Raw genomic sequence first — 25,114 nt, forward strand, 5'->3', positions numbered from 1 at the left:
GGATTCCTTTTTTTTTTTTTTTTTAAGGCTAATAATTCAAGTTTTTCAAGATCATTGTGTGCCACCATATGGCATGCTTTAACTGCACAGGGAACAGGCTTGTGTTGAGTAACTCTGTGAATCTTGGAATCTGTGGAATTCTCACCAGACTGGGATGTCAGAATAACCAGGGTAGGGTGTTTTGATGTCAGCACAGCTGCTGATGTGGTACTGCTGGGTGGCTTTGCTGTGACACAGCTCCTTGCAGGATTGCACTTCTAATTTACACCTTCATGGGTGACGTTGTCACTTTAAACGTGACTGGTTTAGGTTGGAAAACATAAAAACAAGGTCACTGCTGAGAGTTGCAGGGATCCCAGAGGGGCAATGACTTTATTGAAGACTGTGGCTAACCCAGCTGTGCTCAGATCAGGCTGTGCTTCCTCGTGCTGTTTGCCAAGGGAGGGATTGCAGGAGCTGGGGGTCCCTGGAGCTCAGGGAGGGGGGCTGGGGGTCCTGGAGCTCAGAAAGGTTTGCCTGGAGTTTCCTAACCTGCCCCTGCCCTAACAGAGGGATTCAAACCTCCAAGGCAGACAGGCTTTTTCTGAAGTATTTTATGTGCATCTTTGTGTTGGTTGGACTGTAGGAAAAGCCACCACAGGATGGGAAGGTCTCAGGGAGTTCAGGGAGGTGTCCCTGTGCCTGCAGGGTGAGCTCCAGGCTGCCAGAGGTGACTTGGGCTGTATTTGCTGTGTTACAAGTGAGCACATTCTCCATTTATTGCACACACACCATGTCTGTGGCCTGCATTAAGGACAGGCTTTACACATAATGTTGGATATCCAAATCTCAGCAGGCAGTGGTGAGTGAAAGTGAGAATTTGTGGTCACTGCTCAATGTCAGAGTTGAGCTCTGTGATGAAATCTCTTCCTGTGCATGGCCTCTACACTAAACAGGCCTCCAGTAATACCTGGTGACAGGGGGGTTGATGGTATCTTCACTAGGGGAAAAGAAACTAATTTAGGACAAAAGTGATTTTTTCCACTTGTTACCTGATGAGCTGTGAAGCTCTGCTTCAGCCAAGTGGTGTGGAATTATTACCTTGGAACTGCTGATTAGACTGAGCTCTGGTTTTTGCTACAGGCTCTGTGATAACAGAAAATGGACACCTGTTCTGGGGCTGCTCTCAGGAGATGCTTGAAAAGCTGCCTGGTGATGCAGCACTCAGCTCCTTGCAGATAAGCAATGGTTATCTCAGTCAGAATTCTTTTTCTGGTGACCTTAAAGCAGGGTCAGGACCCTGGGTTTCTGTTAAGTCACTTTGCTTTTAAACTGCCCAAATAAATATTGTTTCTGCACACTGATGCAGCTTTGTCATAACTGTTGAGTTTGAAGTTGTTTGGCAGTCTCGTGCTTGGTGTTTCCATTTCTCAGCTCCTCCTTAATTAACTCAGAGTTCAGTGACAGCTTAGGAGTCTTTCTGCATTTCCCATCAGACACTTGATGCAGATCTGGATTGTGATCATAAATAGGTGAGGACTGCTAAGTAAATACTCAGAATGTGAATATATTGCATGACACCAGAGGAACACATATAAAGGGAGTTTTTCCAGGCTGCTTATTTACAGCTTCAATGGAGGTACAAGTTGTTAATGCAGTGACTTGGATCAGGCATCAGAAAGTTCATTTGTATTCTCATAACAACTAGAGGATTGCTTCATTTAATTCCTTGCTTTTACTTTAAAGGTTTGCTTCTACATTGCATCTAATTTATGTACTTTTCAGCAGCTGTGAAAAATGAGTTTAGTCCCATCTCTGCCCTTCCACTACAGATAGGCTTTTCTGTTTGTTTCTTGTTTCTTTTTAAATTCATGTGCTCCCACTTTTTTGTACACAGTGATGATGTGACCTTAAAATCAGCACATTTGGAAATTTGGACTGGTAAAAACAACCCACCAAAAAAACCCAGCTCCAAACATTTATTCTCATCAGAGCAGCTTGCTGAACCTATTTGCTTTCCAGGTGTGGGGTTAATGCAGTGGGTGAAAGGAGCAGGCCTGGGACCTGCTCTGGGACAATACTTGAAGTAGATACAGCTCAGACTGTACCTGTGTTACTCCATTGTGCAGTTTACTCACAGGGAGATGTTCAGAAGGCATTGATTTATATTTTACTACTTTGCTCATAACAGTAAAAAGCATTAGTACAGTGCAGGGTTGGTGGTTTCTTGGTTTTGTTTTTTTTTTGTTTTGTTTTAAAATCCAAATTTCACCTTTCTAAAGCTAGAATGGCTCTATTTTGTGTTCCTGTTACATACTGAGCTTCTCTTGGTTCTGGATATGTAAATATGGTCTCTTTGCTGCTTGCACCAATGGAAATGGTGCTCCCATGCTGGCTTTACCTTTTCCTATAAAAATGCTTTTTCAGGAGTCCTGAGCTGCTGAGGAGCTCACTCTGTGCCATGGGTCACTCCCTGGGCTGTGTTCTGGGCTGCTGCTTTCCCCAGGGCTCACGCTGAAGCTCTGGGATGTGGGTAGAGTTTTTGGAAGGTTTGAAGGAATGGCCCCCCTTGCATTCCAGAGCAATTCTTCAGCCCCACAAAACTCCATCTCAAGTGCAGGAGGAGATGGAAGCTGGTGGATTTTATGGCTGGCGTGGGTGTGCATTTCTTTGTGACAAACAGTTGAAAATGTTCTTGCAAGTTGTGGATCCAAAAGGCTGTTTGAAGGACAGAGGAGGTGTTTTGTATGGAACTGTCTAGCCAAGTTTCTGGTGCCTCAGTTCATGCCTCCTGGCAGCTGTCTGGGCTGTAACCAACAACTGACCACTTCCATGTCTGCTTTTCCACCAGAATTTAGCTCAAAATGTTGTTTTATAGGTTTGAGCTAGTCTGTGTGTACAGGTCTTAGCCACCATTCAGAAAAGGCTCCAAGTATAATAAATTCAAGATGCTCACAGGGCCATAGTTACAAACAAAATTCAGTTGGTGTGACTGTGGATATATTATTTATTGCTATGCATTATTAATGACCTTGTAACACACCAGTGACAGCAAATCAGAGCCAAAAGGGAATAAAAAAGGACATAAATAGTTGAAATAAATAATGTATCTGCTTTCAGGTCATGAGTTCATCATTTCAGCAGTAGTGGGTTTCTTTGGTTCCTTTTTCTGTCTTTGTAGTTCAGTACTTGTGCTTGTTTTTATTTGATCACTTGCCTACTAGATTCGTTAGAGAAGCCTGTGTGCTGCTTTTATAATTAGATGATGAATTAATTCTTTCTCTTCCTTCTGGTTGTGTTTTGGATTTCGATTATCAGAGTAGCCTGGCTACTGATTTCAGTAATTCATCAATTATTTACCTGTGGCACACAAACGGGCAGCATGCAGGGTTTTTTTGGTTTTTTGAGTGTCTGAAACCTCAGAACTCTTGCTGGACAAGGCTTAGGAGGCAGCTCGAGGAACCCCTCCCCTCTTCTTGGGGAACACACCTGGGTGAGCACAGGTGAGCTGGGAATTCCATGTCTTGGAAAGACATTTGGAGTAGCAGATTCCTGCATTGCTCCAGGCTCCTTGTCCCCTCCCTCCCCATCTGGGGAGCTGCAGATCCAAACAGAGGAAAGTTTGGGTCTGAGTGTGAATTGGATACCATGGCATGAAAAGGTTGTATCTCAGAGTCATCTCCATACTGGGCTTAAACATGAAGAAAATAAGAAAAAACAAGTATTCCTTTTAAGTCCTGATTTTCTGTGGCTGCTGTAGGGTAGTGACTGGGGGATTTGTTGCCTAAAGTAATTAATTTCTTCCTCCAAATCTGTGGCATTGCTGGCAGCAGATGAATTTCTCAGGTGCACTGGTCAGAGCTGGGGGCTCTGAGCAGCTTCTCTCCTGCTCTCTGCTGCACAGACACAAAAGCTTTGCAGCCCTGTGGAACTGAAGGAGTGAGCAAAGGAGCTGGGCAGCATTTAGGTGATTGCCAGGCTGGGTCCCTGTAGTAAGAGCTTCTTAATACCTCATTCCTTGATGAAATTCTTGGCCTTTGCTGAAGAGCTTTTAAAATCAACTTCCAGATGTTAAAATATTCAGTTTATGCTTGATGGGGCTGGCTGTCTTCAGATCACATTTCTGCTTTTAGAATTCAGTTCTTGCTTTGATCAGCAACTCGGAGTGATCAGGTACATTTATTATTCCATGGATATGAGCTGGCAAGAGATTTTTCATGCATCAGCTCTGGTGAAGGGAAAACAAGCAAGGCAGGAACTGTGACAATGAGGAAAAGGATTGCACCTTGCTCCTCAGTGGGTTTGTCCAAAAGAAGCAAGCAGAAAGGCTTGGAAATTCAGGCAAAATGTGGAAACTCAGTGCTTCAAAGTGTGGCCAGAGCATCTCCTCGGCTCCCTGCCCCTCTCTGATGGTAACAGGTAATTTTGTGACTCAGTCACTGCATCCTCTCAGCTGCTCTGCAAACACAGAAGAGGGGGGGGGGAACACACATTCACAACACCCTCTGGATATCCAGTGCTCACCCTTTAAAGAAACCAAATTTATTGGTTGTATCAGTGAACAGAATAAAAGTCTGAAAAGTACACATTTGATTTTAAACCTTATGGTAGTTCTTAGGTGTTAATGTTAAGCAGGCAGAAATGTTTCTCTGAGTGGGAGGTGAGACAAGAGCTTCTCTTGGAAATAGGATCTTCCTATAAGGTCAGTCTGAGTCCTTTCTGCCAGAAAAGGAGGAGGCAGGAAGATAATTCTTGAGCTATGCAGGTGTTTCTGAATTGCCATCTACAAGATTTATTGCCAGCTCTTGAATAACTTGTGATAGCTGTGCTACAAGGCAGTGGACTAAATAAACCTCAACACAGTGCAAAGTCTCTGTGTTGGCTCATGATTTGCCCTAGAAAGTTGGTGGTAACTGAAATACCAGTTTCACTTTATTTTATTATTAATAAACAGTAAAAAAAACCCTCAAGCAATCACCAACACAGCAAAACAAATTAAAACCCAGCCCCAATAGGGCCAGAATTTGATCTGTTTGGCTGCTCCTCAAAGCACTGAGACCTTTTCAAGGTATCTATCTTTAAGTTTAATTGAAAAGCCTTGTAACATAATAGCAGCAACTCTAGTGAGTGATCAGTTCTCCACAGGGCTGCTACTCATTGCTCGTGTTTATGTCAGTGCAACAGTGTGGTAAGTTTGGTTTTTTGGATTTTTTTTTTTCATGGAAGGCCACAGAAGACCACATGGGAAAAAATTCCCACTTTCAAAATTGCTGGAAATTGCAGGAAGGGGTCAGCAGGCACTTGTGGATTTTCAAAGCAGTGCAAGTGCTCCATCTACAGCTCAGAGCATCTGACATTGTTGTGCAGTACACCCAGAATTCTTTTTTAAGAATTTTAATTAAAGTACCACACTGCTAAAAAATCCCTCAGTGTGATTCTGAGTAGCCAGCTTCCAACAGAAAATTGTGTCACCTACTATAAAATCACTTTTTTTTTTTTTTTTTTTAAGAACCTGGCTGGTTTATTCAGTCAGAAATTGATTGACCCTTGTAAGGGGGGTTGATTGCCCTTTGTCAGAAAGGGGTGGTGGCAGAGGAAAAAAAAAAAAAAGCTGTAAATTTGAAGTCAGAGGTTGATGTGAAGGGAAATGTTGATGTGATGCTCCAAAATAATGTTACACATTGCTACATGTGAGCTGAGCTGGGCAATGGATGATCTGCAGCACTGACTATGGGGAGGTTTGAGCAGCTTCCCAGCAGCAGTGGGGAGAGTGAAAACCCAGCTCATTTCATGGGATTTGGATACTTTTTGGGAATGAGAGTCTGCAAAAGTGGCTGTGGTATCAAGGTACTGGCCTTGGGGACTCAGGTGAGACCTTTCAAACCAGCAGTCAGTGATGCTGGGATAAATAATCACAAGATTCAGGAGGGCAAAAGCAGCCACTCATTTCTTTCTGGGGCTTTTTTGAAAGACCCCAAAGGGATGGTGTGTGAAAGCAGAGCAATGTGTTCTGACAGAGATCTGAACAGAGCAGCAGCAGTGAATTTTCCCAGAAAATCCCACCAGTGTGCCTCCATCCAGAGTTAGAGGCACATTCCTGGAGCAGGAGTAATTCAGTCAGCAGGGTTCCTAACTGGCCTTGGTGGCTGCCAGCAGAGATAAAGCTTTATTTCCCCAAGAGAATGAAACCACAATCCTGAGCATGTCTTAAATGCACTTTAGTTTAAGGACAAGCAGCAGAACATTTGGGAAAATGTTCCTAACTCATTAAGCTTTATTAGGTGAAGATGGCAAAATAGTTTGAATAAAAAGGAGGATATGCAATAGGTATGCATGTGCTGCATGCAAAATCTTTAAAATATCACCTCTACTGGGATACCTTCCATCAGTCTGGTGCAGTGGATGTTCAGTAGCTGGTGTTTTAAGAGTTTTGTAAAGGGACCACTCAATAGCTGGTGTTTGGAAAGTCTGCAGAGATGGCTGGAGGAGTCACTGACCCAATGAAGCTGGTTTTTGATAAACTATGGAAGACAAGGCACATGTTCAGAGAAGCTCAGAAGGAGCTCCTTGTCCAAACATGAATTTGAAAGCAGAGGGAAGCTCCTGGGAGATCAGGGGTGCCTTGAGAGATAAAATTACTCTTGAGGGTTTTTTATGGGATGTCATTCTTGTCAAAGCAGTGTAACTTTGAGGAATTACAGGTTTGGGATAATAGCAACACTGAGTGTAGATATAAACAGTTCACAAAATCCTTGTTTCTTGTACCTTGATATATGTTACTGCAATATATAAAAATGTTATTGATAAAATAATAATATTAATAGAAAATGATGTTACTGTATTGCTGGGGCTAATGTTAACAGAATAAAAACCCAGTTAGCAAAGTTTTAATAGTAATAATTAGTGGGAATCCCTACCAAAAAGATGTTTGAGATTCTTTTCCCCTGTGCTATTTGGTGCTTTCCTGGAGGTCTGGAAACAATTGTGGTGGCAGCTGCTGAGCAGCAGTGAATCACACACAAAAACCTGAGGCCTCTTTCTGCAGGGGAACCAAGAAAGCTTTTGGCAACTTGGCAAGTTTGAAAGTGCACGTTTAGGAATATGAGACACAAAGACTTCCAGGAAAGAGGGCTGAATTCCTGAGTCAACAAGGAGGTTTGGGGATTGTTGTGCACAAAGAAGTTCATAAGGAATTCTCAGTGGGTTGGGTGGAAGGATTCCTGTGGAGCTTGATGGTATAAAAGGCAAAAACACTTAGAGGATGAGGGTGGATATACAGAAATACACATGCACATAAACATGTTTTCTTGATGCAGTGTTGATGAAATTGAATTTATCGAGTTCTGGTGCCAAGTTTTAATTTTATTTATTAAAAAAAAATTTAAAACACTCAACCAAGCAAAGGAGAGACTATCAAGAAAACGGTCTAAAGGCTAAGGGAAATATTTTGATGTCTGGAAGTACCTACTGCGTATTTATTGTAGTAAATAAACTCCTAGATGGAGAGAAGAGGTTGGAGAATAAGAGCCCAAGAGCTGAGAGCAGCTCTTTCCAGCAGAGGAAGGAGATGGATGTGTGGTGGAATCTTCCCCAGAAAAAAAAAAAAAAAAAAAAAAAAAAAAAAAAAAAAAAAATCCACCCAACCACCTCTAGTGCTGAAAATTAATTTTAAGGACACAAAGCAGGTTGTCTGTTCTGTTGTATCTTTTAGGAGGAAGCCAAAGGCTGAGTAGAGGTGGAATGGTGAGTAATACAGCAGCCTTGGGTGAGAGCACTGAGCTGTGGCACTGCTGAGCAGCTGAGAGGTTCCAGCATGTCCTGGTCCTTCTCTCTCACCTCTGGGACCTGGAAAAGGTCAAGAATTTCTTGGCTTTGCCAGTGGTGCTGCCAGGGAGGGCTTCACACACCCCCACAGCCTGCAGGCTCATCAGAGGAGAATTCTGCTCGTGTTTCCTGCCAGCCAGGAGCAGGAGAGGAGCCTGCTGTGCCAAAATCAGGTGGATTGCAGAGTTCTTTGTTCCAGCTCTTCACACAGAAGGAACGCTGCTCTCATTCCTCACCAATTTCTGAGCTGGCTAATAAGGAACAAACTCAATGTGTTCCAGGAATAAGGCAATCTTTCTTTGCAGTGGTCTTAATAAACTCTAGGCAGCAATAAACCCTGCTAGGCAGAAGTGATTTTCCAGTGTCCCAGTTAAGGAATGCTGCTCCATTACCTGGGTTCCAAGGAGCAGCCAGCTCCTTGCTGCAGTCAGAAAGAGACTGGGGGAGAAGACTTTAAGTTAGAGAACATCCATGTGTTGACTCCAAAGAGATGGATCTATAATATATCTGTAATTACATATAATATATATATTATATTTAAAATCCATTTGTGTGGTATAATCCATAAGCAGTACTTACAGTTGGGTTAATCTACATCTTGGTTTGAAAAGACAGGTGTCTGCTAAGGAAGGGAGGAGCCTTCCTTGAAAGGGAAAATTTCTCCCTCCCTCTGAATTATTATAATTTTGAAATTAAGGGGCTCTCAGGCAAAGATATGGGAATAGGAATAACAGCTCTTTATTAGGAAAATTTTAAAAATACAAATGCAATAGTACAAAAAAAGAACCAAACCCCTGCCAGAGTCAGAACATGCCCTGTCCCCCTGTGTGTCAGGGAGGTGGCTCAGCCCCATCCATGGTGGCTCAGCCTCCTGCAGTGCCAGCTGTGCTTCTGCTGGAGCAGGATCCTGCACAAGGGGGGAGTTTTCCTCTGGAGCTCCAGGGCTGGGGGAGATGGGCCTGGGCTCCTCTGGGAATGCAGGGGGAAGAAAGCTGCTCCTCTGGGAATGCAGTGGGGAGAAAGCTGCTCCTCTGGGAATGCAGGGGGAAGAAAGCTGCTCCTCTGGGAATGCAGGGGAAGGAAGCTGCTCCTCTGGGAATGCAGGGGGAAGGAAGCTGCTCCTCTGGGAATGCAGGGGAAGGAAGCTGCTCCTCTGGGAATGCAGGGGGAAGAAAGCTGCTCCTCTGGGAATGCAGGGGGCAGAGGCTGCTGTGCTGTTCCCAGGTCAGATTGGATCCAGGTAGGAATGTTGGCTCCTCCCCTGGGCACAGCATCTCCCCATGGATGATGGAATTTTCTCAGCCATGCAGGGACACTCAGTGGCCATGGACAGCAGAGATCTCCTGGAGGGAGGATTGGTTGTGGAAGAGATAAAGAAAACTGTGCAGTGAGCAGCAGAGAACTGCCCCACCTCTGACAGATGGGACTAAAATACTCACCCCCATTTCCATCCTAAGACACTTCAGTGGCAAAGAGGAGGTGAGCAGAGTAAATGAAGAGGAATTTCCATGTGGGTAGCTTTGAATGTTGGGATATTTACACTGTAACTGCTAGCCAAGGTGGGAGCATGAAGTGTAAATCCAGTGTCAGAATGAATTTTTCATGGTGACTTCCAAGGCTGCTCTGGGCAGGTCAGTTCCTGGAGGAACCTTGTGCTTTGTGCCCCATTTTTGTGGCTTTGTGGCCATTGCTGAGTTTGGCATGGCAGACTGGTGCAGGTTTAACCCCTTCCCTGGGTGCATTTCTGCAGTGGCTGCAGATCAGGCTGCACTTGCTGGGCACAGTGTGTGCAGATGTGTTCTGGCCAGCTGCAGCTGCTGCCATGTGAGCCAGGGGCAGCTCTGGAGAGCAGCTCCAGGACTGCTGAGGGCTGGTTCTGGATCCTCACTGAGGGTTTGCCCCTCAGTCTGGGCACCTTCACCAAGGAGTGGTGGGAGGGCTGACCTGGCAAGCTGGGCAGAGCCTGCAGAACTTCAGCCAGAAGCCCCTGTATGGCTCAAGGGTTTCCTTGTGCTGCAGCCTGCAGCTGTTTGCTGGGGATGGGATTAAATCCATTAAATCCAGTGGATTTAATGGATTTATTCATTATTCATCCAGGCAGGGCTGGCTGCATACAAGCAGTCCCTGGGGATGGGGCAGGAAGGGCTGCTGTGTGCTGAGCTCAGGGAGGTTTTTGTATGCACAGCAACTGCCAGGTGTGCCTTGTTTGGGCCAAAGCAGCAATTTGGGAGCAGGATCCCTTCAGGATTAGCACAGTGTGCATGGGACAATGGCATGGGTTATCCCTGTCCCTGAGTCCAAGGCCTGGAGATAAGGGCAGCACAACTGGTGCTGTCAGACTCTGAAGTGCATTTTAGTGGCTTTTCATCTTGTTAAGTCAGTACAAGTATTCATTTTCTTTATATCCCCATACAGCTAAATGAAAGAGAAATCTTAAAGTCTCATTTCCTTGTTATTTGCTTTTTAGTAAGGCAGTGAAATCATCCTTTTAAAATAAAATACATGGAAATGGGCAAGAAGAGCAGCTCGTGGCCAGGTGATTTGTTCACCTGCAGACAAAGTGCTGCCTGCCCTCGTGTGGCTTTGTATCTTCCCCAGAAAGAGCCTAAATGGTACACAGCAAACCAGCAAGGAATGGGACAGTTTGCACATCAAAGAAACCTATTGTATTCAGGTTAATACAATTTTTAAAAAATTTATTTAAAAGGAGGATTCAAAACTGCTTTTTGCATCCCCTCTCCCCCATCAGAATTTTTCTCATTTATGCAGCTCTTTTGGGGTGGAGGATGATCAGTTCTTCAGCATTAAGTATGTACAGTTACATGCTTAAATAGGTACTTCAGAAAGCAAAAGGGGAGGAGTGCAAAATCCTGTTGAGGTCATAGGCATATGATGTGTATTTATTCTTTCTGGCTGCTTCCCTTTTCCCTTTTAGTTGTCTCCTAGGATTTGGTCTCATTTTCCAAACCTGAGCAAGTTCAAACAGTCAAGTGCATGTCGCTGTAGCTTTCAGCTGGGTTTCCTGTGTCAAGCTGTCCATTTTATAGCTGTTTGATTAATAAAGATGCTCTGGTAAAGAGGCTTTGAGAGTCCCATAGGAGTTTGGAATTCATTCCCAACTCTGAAAGGACTTCAGACACGCCTCTGTACTTGGAAGCATTTCTGGAGGATCACTTTCCCAGTCCTTACTGTGAAGTATCAGTGTAAAACCAAATCAAATGAAGAAATGACAAAAATATGACACAGAAAAATTCTTTTTCAGTAGCAGTAGGTAGAGTTAAAAAAAAAAAAAACCAAAAAAACCTAAAAGGTAGATTTATATAAAATATTCCTATTGCTTAACAGAAGTTATGGGGTTACTCAAATACCATGATTAACAAGACTGGCTGGGAGGAAGAACTAACTCTTTCCTCCTTTTCCCTTCTAGCTTTTCAACAGCATCCCAACACTTGCATCCAAGAAGTGCAAAATGTACTCCAAGGAACACTATTAAAACCTCAGTTATCTGCCCCAAAGCAATTGACAGGAGAGACATGAGTAAAGAACAGCAGAGGTTTTATTATGTTGGCTCTTGTTGTTCAGGAAAACTCACTGTGATCTCAGTGCCTTTCAGTAAAGAGAACTCCCCATACCTTGGGGTACTTGGGATGGGTGCCACACAGAGTTATGCAATATTCTTGAACAGATTACAGAACATTTAGGTAAAACCAGGTCCTAAATTAAAAATGTTCTGATTCCTAAGACTGTTACTGGGTATTTACTGCTTTGTACATATCCCTTTCATTTTCTTTATAACCCCATATGGCTAAATGAAAGAGAAATCTTAAAGTTTCAGTTCTTTGCTATTTGCTTTTCAGTAAGGCAGTGAAATCTTCCTTTTAAGATAAAAGTACAGGGCATTTCTCAAGTGTGAACTCCTCACCGAGAGGTCAAGCTGCTTGTAGCCAGAGATGGGAACAAAGAGAATGTCATCACTTTGCCCCAGCAGTGGCTTTTCTAATCTGAGGGGTGCAAAACCACACTGCAATCCCTATTTTCTAATTATCAGCACTCTTACTAGTCACAAGACCAGGCCATCAGTGATATGATCAGCAGCAGCTCTATTTCATTAAGCACCTCACTCCAAGATGCTTTCTACATGGGGGTGACAAACTATTTGTCTTTCAAGGCCCCATTGAGCATCTAAGAGCAAACATATGCACAGATCCAAAAGAAGTGATTATTCTCTTTTTGATTGTCATTTTTGGCTGGTAGTAAATAGCAGCTTCTCAGGAAAAATGAGAATAGTTCACATTCAGAATGAGCAATACCATGAGCATTTTGTACTGTACTTGAGAACACCTACAGGACTCTTACAAGTACTGCAAAGGTATAGAATCTCATAGTGTGTTTCTTGTTTCTTTCTAATTGAATTAGATTACTTTTATTTCTTCATAAAAATGAAGAGCATGGTGTCTGTTGAACGAAGACAACAAAAATATCCTTCATAGCCAGCTAAATCTTATAATTTAAAAAAAAAATAGGATGCAGTATGGGTGGTCCAGTACATACATTAACTATCAGAATGAAAAAGCATATTTAAAAGAAACAATTGTAACTGACATTTAACTTAGAAGTATTTTCATATTCAAGAAAGCATTGTAAATGTGCTGAATTTAAGAGGTGGCTTTCTTTTCAGTCTTGTGGCTCCTAATATAATTTGGGAGGAAAAAACAAGCCAAATATGGTTCTAGAGAGGAAAGGGCCTTGTTTCACAAAAAGCTGCTCCTGTTCTGAGGGCATGAGCACATTCTTGCTCCCTCCATCCCTGGAGGGAACAGTGGTGTGCAGCTGCTGCCCACTTCTTCCTGTGCCACTCCATGTGCTCCAGCAAGGCTGAAGTGACTTGTAGCTGAACACAGAAGGGACAACCTTACCTGTGCTGCCTTAGCTGTTTAGAAGAGGCTGACATCACATGTAATTAATTTGTTGGCAGGCATGTTGTTTCTAACACTAGAAAGAAATGCTGTTACTGTAAGTCTGCTTATCCTTAAGTGGAGCAGTTTTGATGGGAAGCATAAGGCACCTCACCTGTAATTTCCAGAGACACCAGATAGACTATCTGAATTTAAAACCCCACAAAGTGGGAAATACCTAAGTTGATAAACTACAAATTGCTCTTATGTGTTCTTTTAAAGAGTTTGGACCCTTCCTTCAGCTGGCTGAAGAGCTGCTTTTTCTCTTAAGTCACACTATTGAACAGTTTAAACACTGCAACTGATGTCTTCTTTCAGATTCCTCCAAAACATGATAAGATTTATACCACAATTCCAGAAGAATATTTCAATATTCATAGTGAGATATGATTATTGGGTTGAAGGTCACAAAACATTTATCTGTATGAAAACAAGGGAGGCACAAAAACCAAAAAAGTTTGGATTTCTCAAGCTGCATAGGTGACTACATTTTGGACTAGAAATCTCCTTTTAGTTCTTACATTTCAACTCTTCAACTCCTCAGAGTTACAGGGAGCAGACTAATAACTCTACAGAATGGGGGAAACTGGGTTTGAGGGCTTTCTTTAATGGTATGTTCATAGTACAGAACTATGGCAGCAGCAGCATCTTTCAAAATGAAGACATGAATATGAATGAAAAAACTAGCCCAGGGTAATTAATCCTTGCAAAAAGAGACTTCCTTGTCTATGCACAGAATGAAAACAAATGCAAGTGAAATATCCAGAAACTCCAAAATCAAATTAGGACTGTAATGTGTGCAAGCAAAAAGGATGATCCAAGTGGGAACTAAGGCTTAAGACCTAAGAACTCTGAAGTTTTATTGATGTGACAACATCTCTGTTTGAAGAAAAATAAAGTTAATGAAATTTACATGATGATAAACTTCCAAGCTTCCACAGATTTTTCATAAACAAAAAAACATTCATGAATCAGTGAACCACAGCAAGAGTAAGGCCCTACCAGTTTTGCAGACTGATTTACACTTGGAGCAGGAGGGAGGGAGGGCACTTTGATTCAAGTCAGAGGCTAGGATGACCTCAGCTGCCAAATTCTGTTCTGCTCACTTAAGCATTTGCATTTGGATGGGCTTTTAAATAGATTCTGGTAGCTTTACATTAAGCCAAACCATCAAAAGTTGGGCAATAAATGAAGACAGAAAATAGAAAATCAAAATAATGCTGATTTTGTTACAAAATCAAGGGCAGACTGAACAAATCCAAGAAGTATTTTCAATTGTTTGAAAACCTGAAGATGAAACAGTGTCCCAAATTCAAGGCATAATTTAGACCTTTATAATGTTACCTGGAAAAATTATGTCCATTAGATGAGGTTAGGATGTATGTCTGCAATTCCCAGACTCTCAAGTTAGATCTGAAGCTAAACTGGAGCTTCATCAGTGGTGGAGGCAGCAACAGCTGAAGGAACAGGCTCTGGCTCTTCTGGTGGATTGTGAAGTTTTGTTTCTGAAACACTACATTCCATCATGGGGTCTTTCATCTCCACCACAGGTGCAAAACACCAGTAATGCTAATTCCAGCAATCCAGATCCTATTCCATATGCAGAAATTAACCCAAAGGCAAGTAATAGAAATGCATACATCATCCCATTCAATTATTCAGCAGTTTTGCAGACACATCGGAAAAAAAACCCGAGCTTTCAATATAAAAATTGTCTATGAAAGAGTCTAACTTGAATTTGTCTCCATGGATCATAATTCCACATGTGCTGCTGGATCTGTAAAGAGGAGAGAAAAATGAGCACTCAGTTTGAGCTGCCTCAGTTGGCAGATTGGTTTGAGAATCAGGATAGCCTCCCAAGACTTGTTCTTTGCAAGATACCAGTGCCTGAAGAACAATTCTCACCCACAGTGTGCAGCAGAACTTCTTTAAGGGTTAAGAAAAGGCCAAGCTCATAAAATTGTAGGAACAGTGAGGGTCTTTTACAGAACTGCAACAAATCTGTTCTCTGGCTTTCAGAATTAGGTTAAATTACACCAGACTTGCTCAGCAAGTTCCTTCCATCCCACCACACTCCCTGATGGTTTAATTCAGCCTCATTCCCTCACTCAGCCCTGTGCATGGGACAAGCTCACAGTGAGAGAGGGAGGACACAGCACAAGACCAACAGGCACAGAGAAAGTCACAGAAGTACAGAAAGAAAAATTACCATGTGTGTGTTGTCCTGGCATCTCAGCTGGTGTTCCCATTTCTTTTTCCTTCTGGAATTGACTCTGGAGCAGTTTGATTTCTTGATCATAGTCCTGCCATTCTGGAACTATCCTCATGGCTGCCTGCAGCTTGGGCTCTTTGGTCATTGGGTTGTTACACTGCAAATAGAACAGTCAGGCTACAAAAGGTTTCTGCACTCACCAGAGGTGCAGGGATCAATCTGCTGGTGGTGAACAACACCTGCCTGTACTTCAGCCAGAGATCAGTGCAAAGTCTCTTTCCAAATTCATAACAATGCCACTCCTCCAGGTAAGAGAAACACATAAGCTAATGGAAAAAACTCAAGTGCTGGAAATGTGCAAGTACTGGTACAGGCTGAGGGAGGGAAGTGCCTCTAAAACTGTATTTTAATGTGCTGTAAGAGTGAGGGAATCATCCTGCACTCACCAGATCAATGGTTTTTGCTCTCTTCTTCGAGGAGTCATCACACCATGTTTCACACCACAGCCACTCCTGGGGGAGGGACTTGATGGGTACTTGGTGAATCATGTTGTTTGGCAAATCCTGTTGTGCAGAGTAAGAGTTAGTAGCTGTTTCCACAGGGTGCAGGATAGGAGGAGCAACCCCCCTACCAAACTAACAGTATTGTGAAGGTCAACTTTTGTAAGAGTTTTCTTTTTTCCCAATGCAAATATAAAGTGATGAATCAACACTTCATCTCATCCCATTCCAAACAAAGACCTCTGGGGAAATCCCAAGTCCCAGTCTGACACCATAGCCCAGTAAAACAAAACAAACACAATAAAACATACCTGATCAAGGTTGGACAGACTGTTTGGATCCTGACTCAGGCCCTGATACTGTCCTCTGAGTCGATCTCCAGCTGCTATCTTCCTGAACTTCTTCAGATCCACAACATACAGAGCACTATGTGGAGATGATGCAATTAGTAATGACTGCAATTAGCAATTACACTGGGGGTAACTCTGCAGCCCCACCAGACCCCTGAGACACAGTACCCTAAAACAATCTCAGGGTGGCAGCACATCTATGATCTATTACAAGGCAGGAAAGCAGTTCTAACAAAGTCATGGCATGCACAAAAAAGAATTTTCAACAAATCTGTCTTAGCTTTGCTGTCATGCAGTCCCTGTTCCAACATTTGTTATTAACAAAGGAAGATGTCTGCTAGTTAACACTTCAGTTCTTCATCTCTAAAAGTTGCAGCATACTGAAAATAACTTCAGTGTCTCTAGTGCTTCATTGGCCACAGAACCTTGAAGGGCAACAGGAAGCAACAAGTGGTTCATGCAGTGCTGCATACCTCAGCTAGTTTTCTGCTAAAGTCTAAGTAGCCACAAAAACTTTACCCCTCTATTTTGGAAAAAAAAAAAAAAAAAAAAAATTTCATACCTGATGTGGTATTTTCTTCCAGCTAAATGACTTGCCCAGTATCCTGATTTCCAGAACCTGTAGCCATCCATTTCCCTTCGGCTGTCACAGAATGGGGTGTATCCATAAGGAGCACCATCCAGATGCAAATCCCTCAATTCTTTCAGATCTGTGCGCACAATCTGAAGGGAAAAGACATTTTATTTTCATTTCTAGGAACCTGCCCTTCTAGGGTTATTTGCAAATGTTGTACAGGATTTAATTCAAACTGAGCAAACAGATAAAGGAAGGATTACCTGATAGTAATTTTGCATTATGTCTAAGTAGTATAAAAATACAGCACAAAAGGTGTTGTCTTCCCTGCCCTCAGAGCTGGAGCAAATAAAATAGAGCTTCAAATAAGCAGATTTTGCACTTCAGTTTGACAGCTGAAGTGCAAAATTGTTTCTTAATAAGCAGTAAGAATTCACACTGTACATTAACTGGGATTCTTGGTATCCCTTCCTCTTCAGTGTCTGCAGACTCTTCAGGGATGAAAGCTTTTTAATGTCTTTTTGACATAGATGTGGCACTAGCACAACTTTTAAAATACCACTCTAATAGGAAAAAAATGCCTTAGTATCTCTCACAAGCAGAGAAACAAACTGTCTAAAATGACAACTGGGTAGCTGGAAGTCTCTCCTAACTGATCCTTCAGCTTCAGTTTGACCTGGCATTGCTTCACACTGTGCACGTGGTTTACACTCACTTGTTAATAATCTGTACTTCTCATTTCACATGTACTTTTGAGAGCAGTTTTGGCAGTTGTCACTGTGCACATTTCCTGCCCTTTCCACCCAGGAGTTGAGGAGTGGGCACACACAAATCCTTCCAGTCCTGTTTGCCTTGCAGCAGGACAGGGCCTTGTGCACAAGGGATTTGCCTTGTCCTCCTCTGAAAGCCACTCAGATGTGGCCAAGCTAAAAGCAGGGGCCTGGGAGGCCAGAGTGCTTGGTGACTTAGGAAAATACTGCCTGTGGTAAGTGTTCTTCAGCTGGGAGAACAGAATGAACTGCAAAAATGGAAGGGTGAAATGAGAATCTATCTGGCAAGCTAGCTGGAATCACAGTGAGTGAATGAGCAACCAGATAACAGTAAAAGACAGGCCAACAAAACCAATCTTGTGGAAACAGGCACAAAACCCAGCCCTCAGTGAAGCATGCCATAATTACAGAATCAACCTCCAGTCACGCCTGTGAAGGGCTCAGACTTGCAATCCTTCCAAACAATATGGAAATGGTATTCAAGAACTTATTGTTTAAAAAAAAAAAAGAAAAAAAAAAAAAAGATCAAGTAACTCCAGCCTCTGTGTTACCTGATCAGCATCCACAAAGAGGATTTTATCAACAGCTAATGGGAAGAGCACATCTAGAAAGAGGATCTTGTAACCCCAGATGATTCGCTGCTTCTCTGTTTGTTGGTGCAGCCAGCGTGGCCATTTATACTGGACAAGCTCATACTGGAAATTGTACTTCTTGGCCATGTATGGGATGAACTCCTGCAGAGGGAGGGGAAAAAAGCAGCTTATCTCAGTTCTTTGTTCCTCTGCAGGAAAAAGAAAAGCACATTACAAGAGACAGACTTCAGTCTAAGGCACAGAACATCAGAAACTGAAATACCACAGAGAAAATTAGTTTCATTTTTAATTCACACAAAACACTGAGGTCCAAGCTGAACAATCAATACAAATTGTAAAGGCAACTAATTATTTCAGCATTTTTGTCCACACAGTTCCTTATGAGCCATTTCATAGTGATCCACACATGAGAATGCATTACTCAAATCATAAAATTTCACAGGTGGGACAATTATTTAGGGGTGTACAAAGCACTGTAAATGGGAGCACGTAAAATGAGAGAAGAACATTGGGAGAATTTTTTTACTAGAAAACCTGGCCCACTGTCACATCAGCTGACATTCCCATCTGTGAGGCTTTCTCCAGCTTTGGGTGAGTTCAGGTTTAGCCAAGTGATGCTGGTGCAGCACTGGGAAAGGGAAGCAGTTTGTGGCATTTTTCCCCCACCACCAAATAAATTTCTAATTAGTAACAAACCTTGAATGTAGGTGATAAGTAGTTCTTCAGAAACCAAAACTTTAAAGGAGTCTTGGTGTGTTTCAGCACAGACAACATCATTATGCTATCAAAAGGAAAAAAATAAAGCTGTTACAGGAACAAGTGGCACCCATGAAAGATGAGCTGTATAATAGATTACAAATTGCTGGGCTACATGACTGAATTATTTGCAGTTGTGTGTCAGGTAACTGAACTTCATGCATAAAGAAAAAGTGAGTAACTTCAGCCTAGTGTAAATTGCTTAATTTTATCAACAAAATTACTAAACCCCCAACATCTCTGTATTTTAACTAGGCAGAGAATATACGACCTGTTGGCTTTCACAGCCTTTTGAGAACAACAGAAGCTCATATTCTTCCAAAGCAACTGTGGCTTATTCTGTAACTTCTTAACAATACACTGGTTATATTGTAGTGAGAAAATTTAGGACAGCAACACACCACCTATTAAACTAAGTCTATTTTTAACTCATGAATGCTATGCAGGCAAAAGTGCCTATGACACAGTAGAAGCAGATTCTAGTGGACTTCTGAAGCATTGAAAAAGTGGGATTTTTTATCCTCTTGGAGACTGTAACCTTTTTCCTTGTGCAGGGACACTACCATTTGGCACATTAGGATTATATATTCTCAACTAACCGTAGGAATCTCTCATATAGGTGTCCTGAAGCCACAGAGAATATATTTAGTACATCATCTTTATCCTGTTTCACATCTTCATTCTTTTGCCCTCCTGTGAATCCCCTGAAAGGAAAAATACGATTCTGTGAAGGACAGGGAAGAGCCAGCTCTGGAGGAAAGGCTGCAAATACAGAAAATGGCTACATTTTTGCTTTAATACAGCTGGTCTGTGGGCTTTGGGTGTCATTCCCTGCTGCCCAGGGTATCTTCCCCAAGGCAGAGTGCTATGCACAAGACAGGGAAGGTCCAGGAGCTCAGACATGAACACCTTTTGACTGAGAGAGCACTGGCTGAGGTGCAGCTCAATGTTTTAGGCTCTCAAATAGCAGGGGGGGATAAGGGAAGGCAAAAGCAGGTGCAAAGCAGGAGCCCAGATCTCCAGAAACAGAGAAGTCCAGTGAAGGACAGCCCTGAATTCAAGCAGTCTTAACAGACAGCTGTGGAATTTCACACACATCATGCTATTGCCAAACAGTTTTCCAATTTCAAGAGACTTGTAGGTTATCATTGAATTGGTTTTACCATTTGAGTGATTCCCAGAATCCAGATTCATTCTCATTGGTGCCATCACTTAGCAGATCTTCATTCATCATATCAAACTTTTTCTGCACCTGTGAAGCATGATATGGCTTTAGTGAGCTGGAACCACATATTGAGTAGATATTGTCAGGAGTGTCATCCTGACACTGGTTCTGTTTTTACCTACTTGATTCACACCCCATGAGCTGACAGGTAACCTAAGCTCTCTGGGAAAACAGCTCAGTAATCAGTGACTTTTTCCAAACAGATTCCAAAGGAGCTTTTAGACACCAAAGGCATGTTAGTCTGGATGGTTAAAATACTTTTCTAAGAGATGTTTGGTGATGGAGACTGGCAAAGAAAAACCTTCAAAGAAACCAACAACCCCATCCCCCAAAAAACCAACACGCCAATGCCACCAGTCTCTAACTGGTATAATTGGCCACTGAGACTCCAAAGCAGATACACAGACAAGACATGAATGGGTAGAACATCTCAAAAATAGTCCAGCACAAGTAAATGGTGTCAGGTGTGAGTGGCTCTGTTACAGCCATCACTTATCTACCAGTCATTCTCCTTGAACTTGTCAGCTATGGCATTACCTGATAGGCAGCCCTAAGAGACAGCAGATAAGTAATTTACCATTTCTTTCCTTTTTTCAAATGTATTCTCACCTAGCCTGTGTCAGAGTGACACAAAATGTATTGCCAAATGAATACAATCTATCTGTGACAGATAAAATGCTGGCTCAATGGACATACTGAATGCTTATTACTTGACATATATAGGGCATACAAAACTGCTTTTTCTTAAAGTTATAAGCAGTCAGAAAAATGTGAGTATTATTGTAGCTCAGGGACATACACAAGGAATAGGACTTTGTCCTATTTTCTCCTGTATTAAAAACCCAAATCAAGTCTACAGATGATGCTCTCTACCCCTGACACTGTGAGGTGAGCTTTGTGCAGACTGCCTCAAGTGTATGCTCGTGGGTAGGGAGCTTCAAGCCTTAATCCAAGTTTCTCCCCACTGTTGGTCAAACAGGCTTCTTTAAGAGCACCTCTGGTTTTTAAACTCACCTTCACTTTAATAATTTTGCTCTTGAAGTTATTGAGAACAACAATAACTTCGTCAGCTTCAGGTGGAGAGTCTGTGCCATCGTGGCTGAAAATAAGAGCAAGATACTGACTTTTACTACAAAGCAGAAATATGTTCTTTATTTCATCTGCTCATTTTTATACATGTATTAAGCCTCAGCACTGCAAAACAGGTTTGAGACATGACAAAGAAACAAATACATTTATTTGAACACACTTAATGGGATTTTAAATTAATTAATTTCACCTAGCATAACTTACATTCAGTATGAAATGTAATTTTCTGTCTAATTTGCTGTTCAGGTTACCACACTTTGGCAAGGGAATCATTAGATTTACAATGCCTGTCTACTTCAGAAGTTTCATAAGAAAAAGACTGAAGAATTTCTTATCCTGACCTACCTGTAGATCCTGTAAATATCTTCAGATCTGCCTTTTCTCAGTCTTAGAGTCCATGCACCAGGATTGGCTTTTAATTGGAAGTAGCCCTGTGAAGTGAAAAGAGTATTTGGCAGTTTCCAGAAAATGCAAATGCAGAAAAAATAGCTTTAAAGTTATGTGTTTTGACTCACTGATTTATATCTAGAATGTTATTTGCAAGCCCACTGATTAACATAACCTTAAGGCTTTAAACTCAGAGAACAGGAGAAAAGCCCCAGAAATTATTCCATTCAAAATTGTTGGGTTTTCCCCAAGAGATAGAAGCTTGAAAAGGTCTGGCATTATTTGTTAGATCAAAGTCTTCATTGTCCCCATGGGAACAGTGCAAATCCAAAGTCTTTTCCTGCAAAAGGTTGCCTTCAAGAATTTCAAAACACTAATTTGTAATTATACTACAAAATCTAAAGGGAGTCTGAAGCTCTACAGAGTGGTAATTCACCTACAGCAGTAAGTAATAACAAAATTTACATGTTACAAGATATCTCCCCTACAGAACTTAAAAGTTCAAATATTGTGTTCAAGTCTTTCTAAGCTTCAGATTCCAGATCTGAATATTTTCCTCTGCGGTTCAGATTATGAGACCTATAGAAGATCCATGCAACTGTAGAGATGTTTTAGTGTCCCTTTCAGTTTTGTACCGTGGCTTCAAATGTTTGCAGTTCCTATGTGAATCAGGCTGCTTTAAAAAGGAAATTTTAAAATAATTTTGAACATTTTGATATAGCTAATTAGAAAAAGGACACTTCTGAGTTTTAGTCCCCAACATAAACACACCATGTGACCACATGTAAAATAAGGGACATCTTTCTTTCTACATTAAGAAATACATCATCATTTTAGGATATACTCTGGCTAAGTATATAAAGTATATATACTATATAGTATATAAGTATAAAAGGCACTAATTGAAAAGAAGAATTCTAAAATAAATAAATAAATAAATAAATATTTTTCCTTGTTTCTATTTTAATTTGTTTAAATGAATGTAACACCTTTAAAAATTTAAAGATTAAAAAAAAAAAAACATCAAAAGAGGCAACTGACTTCAGTTTTTCACTAACATTACATAACAAAACATTCCAGTGGAAAACTTCCTCCGCCATAATTCCAGCCCATTAGCTCTCTCCTGTCCCAGTGGGGACACTGAGAACAGACACATCCCTTATGCAGTGACATTACAAAAGCAGCTGCAGGGAACAATCATACACTTGGATTTCCAGCACCTTTCCTCAACTCAAATAAGCAAATCCCATTCTTTCACACTTCCTTTATTTTCTACAATGCCAACTATTCTTGCTGACTCTCTCCATTTATACCACAGATCTCCTGAAGAAATGGGTCCCAAAAACGAGACAGACTGAGGCTCACAGCACCAGAGTGGATGGCCCGAGGAGGACCCTGTCCCAGGAAAACAACTGAGCTTCCCTGAAAAGGGGCTGCTTAAGAATATTGGCAGCATTTAAAGATCTTCCAGAACATCTCAGAAGGGAAAGGAGTTCATCTTGAAAGAGGTAAGAGAGAGCACGAGGCTTCAGCGTGAGGAATGATGGGGTGTGGTGCATCTGCAAGCAGCTGTGAAGTGCAGGTTACACCCCAAGCCCACAGCCCCGTTCTGGGAAACACTCAGGGTGGAAGGAGGGCTGTGCTGCCTGGGTGAGCTGTGCCAGCTCCAGGGAACACTTACCAGGTTGGCCATAACGATGGTGTCCACGATGACAGGGCTGCTGGAGGTGCCCAGGGTGAACTGCAGCCCCCGAGGTGGCTGCCCAGTTGTAATGTCATAGCAGTGGCCCTCCAGCAGCAGGTACTCCAGTTCATACTCTGCAGCTACAACACTCTCCACCTGGAAGGAGCACACACTGCTGACTGCAGCACTAGCTCTGAAGTGCCACTTTTAGTCATTCAGTTATAGTAATTAAAAAAACAATTTTACCAGAGTAATTCTATTGTTAGACAAATGCCTAGAAAACCTCAAAGAGCTCAGCTCTTTCAAGTGACCAACCTCACACAAATATTGTTAAGAGTGGCCCAAACCAAAAGAATTTGAATCTCAACATATGCTAGGATAAAAAAAGGGAAGGATTGTTGTTCTATTCCACAATTTATTTTTTAAACATTTACTGGAGAATGGAGTTCATATCTCATAAAAAGTATATGATGGGATACAGAATTTTGACTGCAAGCTGGTCTCACCTAGTATTAGCCATCTGAAATAAACATTTTGTTTTGCTCTTACAGTGCACTAGGGTACTGTCAGGAAACACCCATTCCTTTTTTTCCTACAATGAATTAATGTGCCAAGGAAAGAGAAAAGAAAAAAAACTAAAAAAACCAAGCAAAAAAAACCAAACCCCCCAAAAAAAACACCAAAAAAACCAAACCAATAAAGAACCACAACCCCAAATGACTTGGGTCTCTACCAGGCCAAATTCAGATGTAGCCTGAGGAGAGTACATAAGCAGAATGTTAGTCTAATGCCACAAAGCATCTCCTCTCACTGCACATCCAAAATGACAGTTTAATTGCTACAGCACCAACAGACTGCACATTGGGAACTGGAAATGGTGCACCTGCAAAAGTAAAGCTCCTGTCTATTTGGAAGCTCAGGAGGGCACTTGGAATGCCTGAAGCATTTAATCCCCCTCTCTCAGGCTTTCAATTAATCAATGGGGCAGGCATGGAAATCAGAGGCTTGAAATGTAGTATTAATGCTTCATTTATGGCTTTACAATTAGGGAAAGAGATTAAAAACAAGAAACTCCTACACTAAAACACACTAACCGAAACTCAAACCATAAAATACACACCCAATTTTCTAGATTTGTGAATAACTAGTACAGGATTAGCAATACAAGATATACCATAATACCATATCATATTCCCAAATAGTATCAGAGAGATGCAGAAGTAAGAGGGGACTAATAATATCAGTGAGAAGGGGACCCACATTTGTGATGTCCACAAGACTCACTTTTCCAGAGGCCTGTTTGTAAAGGCTTTGACAGTCTCCTTACACATATATGTGTAGTGCCTTTACAACAAGGTAAATAAATAAGGGGTTTTCCCTATTTCTCCCTCTGTATGTGGAGCAGCACTGCCCAGATGCACAGTCCAACAGTCTGAGTCAAGGACTGCTCAAGCAGCAGCAAGCTCCCGATCCTACAGCAGCTGAGTGGATTTCTGCTGCATGGTTTTAGTGCTGCATTGACAATGCACATCCTTCTGTGGATCACAGGAATGTTTGCCAGTTAACAAGAACTGTGACAATATAAACAGGTAGCTGAAACCAGCTTGGTGGCTTCTAGGAGCAAGGGAAAGGACCTGCTCCCAGCCCATGGTAGTCTGAACCTCTGGGTCAGGCATCCTTGAGTAATTGAGGACAGCAATCTTGCTGTCAGGGAGCTCATGCTTCCCCTCCTAGAAATCATTTAGAGGTCTGCAAATGCAGTAATATCCACAGCTCTATGTTTATTGGCACTCTAAAATTCTGCATTTCTTTCCCATGAAAACACAAGCCCTGGAAAAGCACCACCTTTTAAATGCAGTAGGAACATGATGATCTCTCTTACCTCCTCTAAGAAGATGTTGTCAAGGTCATAGGGGGTTCTAACAGACTCCACCATCCAACTCTCAGGAGTATTTAAATTCAGAGTGAACAGTGGAGACTGGGGCATATCTAAAAACTTGGCAATTGGTCCTGGAGCAAAGTTATTCTCTGCTGTGAAAGAAATCTCTGGCTCCAAAACATAGCGGTAAAAGCTGAAATTTCAGAAAGAAAAATTCAGAACACCCATCTGCCAAAATTTGCTAATATTTCATTCTCATTGAATTTGCAGATGGCATCAGTTTCCCCTGACCTTTAATGTCTCCAAGCCTTTGTTCAAAGCAATACAGGTTTTGTTA

At 41.9% G+C, this 25,114-nt stretch overlaps 1 protein-coding gene across 3 annotated transcripts in view; it reads right to left on the bottom strand.

Annotated features, from left to right (window-relative positions):
* Positions 1 to 8,517: 8,517 nt before the first annotated feature.
* The window catches only part of UGGT1 (UDP-glucose glycoprotein glucosyltransferase 1), a 41,002-nt gene continuing 24,405 nt past the window's right edge, over positions 8,518 to 25,114 (bottom strand). For 2 of the 3 annotated variants that reach the window (XM_021538031.3, XM_021538030.3), the window contains 13 exons: positions 24,781 to 24,970; positions 22,896 to 23,054; positions 21,173 to 21,258; positions 20,753 to 20,837; positions 19,677 to 19,765; positions 19,113 to 19,217; positions 18,454 to 18,538; positions 17,716 to 17,898; positions 16,383 to 16,543; positions 15,782 to 15,896; positions 15,417 to 15,533; positions 14,968 to 15,127; positions 8,518 to 14,535 (listed from right to left, as the gene is read on the bottom strand). In XM_021538031.3, the coding sequence (XP_021393706.1) occupies positions 14,510 to 14,535; positions 14,968 to 15,127; positions 15,417 to 15,533; positions 15,782 to 15,896; positions 16,383 to 16,543; positions 17,716 to 17,898; positions 18,454 to 18,538; positions 19,113 to 19,217; positions 19,677 to 19,765; positions 20,753 to 20,837; positions 21,173 to 21,258; positions 22,896 to 23,054; positions 24,781 to 24,970 (1,561 nt within the window). In that variant the 3' untranslated portion in view covers positions 8,518 to 14,509. Of the gene's footprint in view, positions 14,536 to 14,967; positions 15,128 to 15,416; positions 15,534 to 15,781; positions 15,897 to 16,382; positions 16,544 to 17,715; positions 17,946 to 18,453; positions 18,539 to 19,112; positions 19,218 to 19,676; positions 19,766 to 20,752; positions 20,838 to 21,172; positions 21,259 to 22,895; positions 23,055 to 24,780; positions 24,971 to 25,114 lie in introns of all 3 variants that reach the window. The other variant, XR_014957272.1, reaches the window with a different exon arrangement.

Source organism: Lonchura striata, chromosome 9 (assembly GCF_050655825.1).
Source record: "Lonchura striata isolate lonStrDom1 chromosome 9, ASM5065582v1, whole genome shotgun sequence".
NCBI classification, from domain to species: domain Eukaryota; kingdom Metazoa; phylum Chordata; class Aves; order Passeriformes; family Estrildidae; genus Lonchura; species Lonchura striata.